This window comes from Pygoscelis adeliae, unplaced genomic scaffold (genome assembly GCF_000699105.1).
Source record: "Pygoscelis adeliae isolate BGI_AS28 unplaced genomic scaffold, ASM69910v1 Scaffold353, whole genome shotgun sequence".
NCBI lineage: Eukaryota > Metazoa > Chordata > Aves > Sphenisciformes > Spheniscidae > Pygoscelis > Pygoscelis adeliae.
In genome coordinates, this window is record NW_008824445.1 from 406,280 (window position 1) to 412,763 (window position 6,484).

The 6,484-nt window shown below is 49.4% G+C and overlaps 1 protein-coding gene across 1 annotated transcript in view; it reads right to left on the reverse strand.

Annotated features, from left to right (window-relative positions):
- Positions 1–6: 6 nt before the first annotated feature.
- Positions 7–6,484, reverse strand: part of SCARB1 (scavenger receptor class B, member 1) — a 16,600-nt gene continuing 10,122 nt past the window's right edge. Inside the window, 3 exon segments of the mRNA XM_009320957.1 lie at positions 7–194; positions 5,837–5,982; positions 6,448–6,481. Coding sequence (XP_009319232.1) covers positions 75–194; positions 5,837–5,982; positions 6,448–6,481 — 300 coding nt within the window. The 3' untranslated portion in view covers positions 7–74.

Here is a 6,484-nt window from a genome sequence, read left to right on the forward strand (position 1 = left end):
CCTCTGGGGACCCAGAGCGGGTCTCGCCCCCGGCACGTACGTGTCCCAGTGGGAAGTGTGCCAGGGGCAGCGGCTCAGGCTTCGGCATCCTGGCTCAGCGTGCCAGCGTCGTATAGGAGCGGTGTTGTCTCGGAGGAGGGGGGCGGTTTGCTCTGCGTGGTGGGATGGCGTGGGCTCTTCTCGGCAGCGGTTCTCTGAAGAGAAGACAGCGGTTAGAGCCGCACACTCGGCGGTGGCACTGTGGTCAGACCTTACAGTGCACAGGTGTCACTACATCCCCACTTGGGACACACGTGCCCCAAACCTCTTGGACTTTCACATGGCCAAGAACCCTTTTCTGAAGGCTTCTTAAATTGAAGATTTTTGCATCTCCTCCCAGAACAAAATGAAGTTATTTCCATTCCTGCCCACTGACACTTGTAACACCCCCCAACGCCCAGCCTGAAGAGCTGTGTCACCAAGTGGAGGAGCTACGGGACAAAGTCAGCATGCTGCACAGCATCAGAGAAGATGAAAGGGAGATGGACAGGGTCTTCTTGGGGACACAATAGCTTGAAGACCCCCAGACCCCAGCTGCAGTAGAGACACAGACAACAACCATCCCTAGTGTAATGGTAAGTGTAACCTCTGGGGAAGGTGAAGGATGGAAGCTGGTGCCTTCTGGCACCAAGAGGAAGGCTTCTGCTCCACCTAAAGGCTTACAACTACGAAATAGGTTCACCACCCTCAAAGTTGAAGAGGAGCCAGATATGCTTTCAAGCAGATCATGTGGGCCCCCTGACCCTAAATCATGCAAGACCCCCAGGAGGAAGCAGCAAGTGACAGTAGCGGGTCACTCCCCGCTGCTGGGGACAGAGGCACCCATCTGCCCACCTGACTGGTCATCTAGAGACATTTGCTGCTTGCTGGGGACCTGGATCCAGGGTGTTGTGGAGGGACTGCGAGGCTTATCCAACCCTTTGACTACTACCCACTGCTTCTTCTGTGTGGGCACCAATGATACCACCAGGGCCACCTGGAAAGTATCAAAAGTGACTACAGAGCTCAGGTGCAGGGAGATAGTCAGGGCAAAAAAGCTGCTTGATATTCAAGGATCACCTCCTCCAAGCTCAAGAGTAGTCCATCCCGACAAGCATCCCAAGTCAGGCAAAAATGCCAGCAGGCCTATGTGGATGAACAATGAGCTTCTGGCCAAACTCAAACGCAGAAAGGAAGCATGCAGAAGGTGGAAGCAGGGACAGGTAACCTGGCAGGAATACAGAGGCACTCTCCCAGCATGCAGGGATGAAGTTAGGAAAGCCAAAGCCCAGCTGGAACTGAATCTGGCCAGGGATGTCAGAGACAACAAGAACGGCTTCTATAAGTACACAGGTGACAAAAGGAAGACTAGGGGACATGTGGGCCTGTTGCTGAACGAGGCAGGGGACCCCAGAGACCAGGGGAAAGTCTGGAGCAAGGAAGACGTACCCTTGGTGGAAAAGGACATACATAAATCCACAGACCCTGATGGGATGCACTCACAAGTGCTGAGGGAGCTGGCTAATACAACTGCAAGGCCGCTCCCCATAATCTTTGAACAATCCTGGAAACTGGGAGAGGTGCCCAAAGACTGGAGGAAAGCAAGCATCACTCCTATCTTGAAGTTCAAGAAGGAAGACCCGGGGAACTACAGGCCAGTCGGCCTCCCTCCAATCCTTGGGAAGGTGCTGGAGCAGCCGATCCTAGGAACCCTTTCCAGGCACATGAAGGACAAGTCACCAGGAGTAGTCAGCCTGGCTTCACCAAGGGGAAATCACGCTTGACCAACCTGATACACTTCTATGGTGAAATGAATGGCTTGGTAGATGAGCGGAAAGCAGTGGATATCATCTACCTGGACTTCAGTAAGGCTTTCAACACTGTCTCCCATAAGATCCTTGCAGAAAAGTATGAAGTATGGGCTGGATGAGCAGTGAGGTGGATTGAAAACTGGATGAATGGCCAGTCCCAGAGGGTGGTGATCAGTGGAACAAAACCTAGTTGGAGGCCAGTGACTAGCAGTGTACCGCAGGTGTCAGTAATGGCTCCAGTCCTGTTAAACATCTCCAGTAACAATCTGGATGATAGGGCAGCATATACCCTCAGCGAGTTTGCAGATGACACAAAACTGGGAGAAGTTACTGATATACCAGAAGGTACCCCATGCACCAGTACACGCTAAGGACCACCCAACCCTTAAGCAGCTTGGCAGAAAAGGACCTGAGGGTCTTGGTGGACACCAAGTTGAACATGAGCAAGCAGTGTGCCCACGTAGCAAAGGCAGATAACAGTATCCTGGGCTGCATTAGGAGTGTTGCCAGCAGGTCGAGGGAGGTGATCCTTCCCTTCTACTCAGCCCTGGTGAGATCACACGTGGAGTGCTGTGTCCAGGTCTGGGTTACTCAGCACAAGAGAAACATGAACATACTGGAGAGTCCAGCAAAGGGCCACAAAGACGATTAAGGGACTGGAGCATCTCTCCTGTAAGGAAAGGCTGAGAGAACTGGGACTGTTCAGCCTGGAGAAGAGAAGGCTCAGGGGGGATCTTTATTAATATATAGAAATACCCGAAGGGAGGGTGTAAAGAGGGCAGAGCCAGGCTTTTTCCAGTGGTGCCCAGTGGCAGAACAAGAGGCAATGGGTACAACTGAAAACTAGGAACTGGAACAGGTTGCCCAGAGAGGTTGGGGAATCTCCATCCTTGGAGATATTGAAACATCTGGACATGGTCCTGGGCAACCGGCTCTAGGTGACCCTGCTTGAGCACGGGGGATGGACTAGATGACCTCCAGAGGTCCCTTCCAACCTCAACGATTCAGTGATTTTGTGATCCTGTAACACAAACCCAGGTATTTTATACATCAGAAATTCCCTCTTGAAAGCCTTTCCGTCGAGGCTCCCTGCATGCAGGAGGGGAGTAACACCCACCAGTTGACTACCTCTGTTACCCCCCATCAGTTTTTACCCATTTAAAAACTTACCTCTGGATCTCAAACACTTGGTGAGGGGGGGGGGGGGGGGGAAGGTGAGAAAAGTGTTTCCTCACACCAATCTTACTTTTCACCCTGATCCCTGTGGTATTATTAGGGCTGCAGATCAGGTACCCCAGGAGAAACAATAAGAGCATGTGCTTGCAGCCTGCTTACGTGTGAGTATTAAGACATCTAAATTGCCCTGAATAAAGCCATGAGACAACATCATCTTATCAAAGCTTGCCAAGAGGGCATCCCTGGTGGATGTGAACAGTAAACATTTCCATTTGATTGGTTTTAAGCAAAGCTTAATCAAATCAGGATGAGAGAAAAGTGTGTTACCTTGACTGGGTACCCACCTATAGTCTGGCTTCCTGCAACACCGTCCCCTTAACCGGAGGCAGCTTTTTTGGCAGAGGTGGCCTGGTTGGCCTTATTACTGTCTGAGCTCTTTTTATTGCTACTCCAAAATAAAGAGCATTTTCCTAGAAGACAATCAGGCTAGTTTATGGTGCACTTGGGACACAAATTCCACGAGGGTTCCAATTTTAGGAGGAGATTTTAAATCACTGTTTAACTAGAATCTAGTTATTAATAAGGATTTCAAAATTTAGGTTAAACTAAGCCCTAGTTAAGATTTTAGTCAGCGTCAAGCCAGTTTTAAAATGGTCTGTTTGCCTTTTAAATGAGTCACCACACAGGCTTTAGGCCACGTTAGCAGGAGAGCTACAATGCTGCATCTGGGTATGTTTTACACCTGTAAAGATTTACACATTTTGTAGAACTGCAGGTCCAACAGATGCATTTCAAACTGGCTCCACTATACACGAGACTAAGATTTAAGTGTTTCACAGTACCTCATCTGGACTGGATTTAAAGCACCCTGCTCCCTCCAGAAGCCAGAGGCACACAAGATACTCCAGGAAGGAGTTGGGTTCAGGGAGACCTTCACACTGACAGACACGTGAAGGTGTGGACAATGCCCCGTCCAGTGTCCCCCTCTGACATCACCTGTGACTTCAAGAGGGAGGACAGTGCACGATTAAGCAATCATTGCTAGATCAGCAACACTTCAATCAAACGAGGAACACACCTTGGCTGCAAATTGCTGTCTTCCAGTTTGCAAGCTTTTACCTATTCATTAGGCAGAGACTTTCATGTGTTGTTGCACAGCTTCCTTAGAGATTTATAAGGTCATTGAGGCTTTTTAATCACTTTCCAGGTAGTGAGGTGCTTCCTGCAGTTGATTTTTAGTTCTAGCACTTCATGACACTTTTGGCTGAGCACCCAAGTACAGCCGGCTTACTCCTGGGTTTGGGATATTTCACAAGCAGATATTCAGTTGACTTGAGTAAATTTAAAATCCAGCTTTTCTTCCTGACCCTTTCTGGCATGGCTAAGGCTCTTTGATACCAGGTACTAAGACTTGCACAAAGCAGGGTGAGGAAACGCCAGCCTGGGGCTGCGTAAGCTCTTAGAAATAGCTGCCCAGCAAATACAGACTTTTTCAGATATGCTGCTGCTATGCAGCAGAGTGAAGTCTGTTTGCCAGCGACCGCTTGCATTTGCTGAAGCAGAGAGGTTCAGCACACAAAGCCTGACCATCTCGGGAGCACAGCAAGGGTTTAACGCTGAGCCCTCAGCCCTAGCATCGCTCCCACCCTGCAGGGAAGTGCATGGAGGAACAAGGGGATTTGGGATCATGTGTTTAAGTCAATTAAGCAGTCGTAGACTTGGTGAAAATCCAATTACATGATACTCTGAGAACCCCGGAACTATTTGAAGTGGGTCTGCATTAGTGTTTAGTAAGGGCAGTTACAGGAAGTTGAGCAAAAGCAGCCCCTCGCGCGTGCTCTCCCCTTAGCCCATTCTCATCCTAAGCATTGCCTTTTTATCCCCACAAGTAGCCTCTTCACTTCTGTAGCTTTAGAGCCAGCTCAAGCCATTGGACTGCAGTGCAAAACTAAGTAAGTTTGTTTTGATATAGGTTAGGGTAGAGAGCTGGATCTCTACTTCAAGAGCTAAAGCTTTTAAAGAGCTTAGTGTTATCAGATGAATGTTTTAGAGCCGGAGCCACAGATCTCCATCAAGTGTTTTAGCTGTTTTATATTCTGTCCTTACAGCTCAGATCAGACTCATGTGCCAGCCAGCCAGGCACCCTCACTGCCAGCCCCATCGTGGGCCAACTTCTACCCAGCTGCCAGCTCCCTGCAGGCTTCAAAGGTCTTCGCTTCTCAGTAAGCCCAGATCCATAAAGACCCTGAGGGTTCAACTTCCAGAGCTATTTGGAGTAGTTTGCAGGGAAACAAGCAAGTTTTAGGGCAAGACAGCATCCAGTCTGGGTTGAGAAGCAGCCACGGTGTCTGTGCCCCTTCTGCAAGAACACAGTGACTGGATTTCATTTGTGAACAAGCTGCGCTCAAGTAGCTACATCCCCTCAAGAAGGCTCCGTTCAGATTAGAAAACTGTGGGGGCCTGCAGAGATGCACAGATTTGTGCAATGGCACAGACCTGCTGCTTTCCATGGAGGCTGAGTTGATAAGCTAGGCTTGCTCTTTCATTAGCGGGATGAGCTGAGAAATGCCTCCTCCTGCAGGAACCCACTTCCATCACTGTTGTGCACCGAGATGGCCAGAAATGCTTTCATGTTATCTATTTGCAGCCCAATTTCTAGATGGCCAAGGAAGTCCTGCTGCTATGTGGTGGCACCTGGCACCATTAGGACATGGTTCATGGCATCAGCCAATGTTTCCTCAGGGGTGTTAGATTGTCAGCCCAATCTACATCATCTGATTAAGTCTGATTTGACTAACAGCATTTCCCACTAGACAACTGCAAGTTCTTACCTGACTCATTACCATGAGTACAGCTGCTGAGATAATGAGCAGGACACTCAGCCCAAGGAAGATATACTGCAGGTAGTCCAGCAGGGATGGGATCAGCACCAGGTTGGTGTAAAACTGCTTTAGGACTGAGCCTTCGACGGAACCACAAAAAAAAAGCAAAGTTATCAGTAGCATTTCCCTCTCACCCAGGGCTGAGAGACCAGCTGCACAACTCCTCTCCCACCACCTCCCAGCACAGATTAGGGAATTTATGCAAGATTCAGTCAGGCTAGAAGCTTTTACTAAATAGTTAGAGTCAGCTGGACATGCACATAGCTGGAGACTGCTGGCCCACATTAGCATGGGGATGCTAGCAGCTCTGTTCTGGGCCCTATTTAACCCCAATTCTAGGACAGAGCCAGAGGTTTACGAAGTATAGTGCAGGATTTGTTCAGCTCAGACGGATTAACGACATAGCCAAGTATTGCAAAGCCTTCTGTTAGTGCTTAATTAGTCTGTCTGGCTTAAAGCTTTATTCAAAGTGGAGTTTCCCCAGCCCTGGGTGATGGCAAAGCATTTTACCCCTTCCCAGAGGAGAGGCTCTGCAGAATCAGGTTGAGGAAGGCAGCTCACCTCTGCAAACCACAGCAGCGGCAGGACCACTGGCTT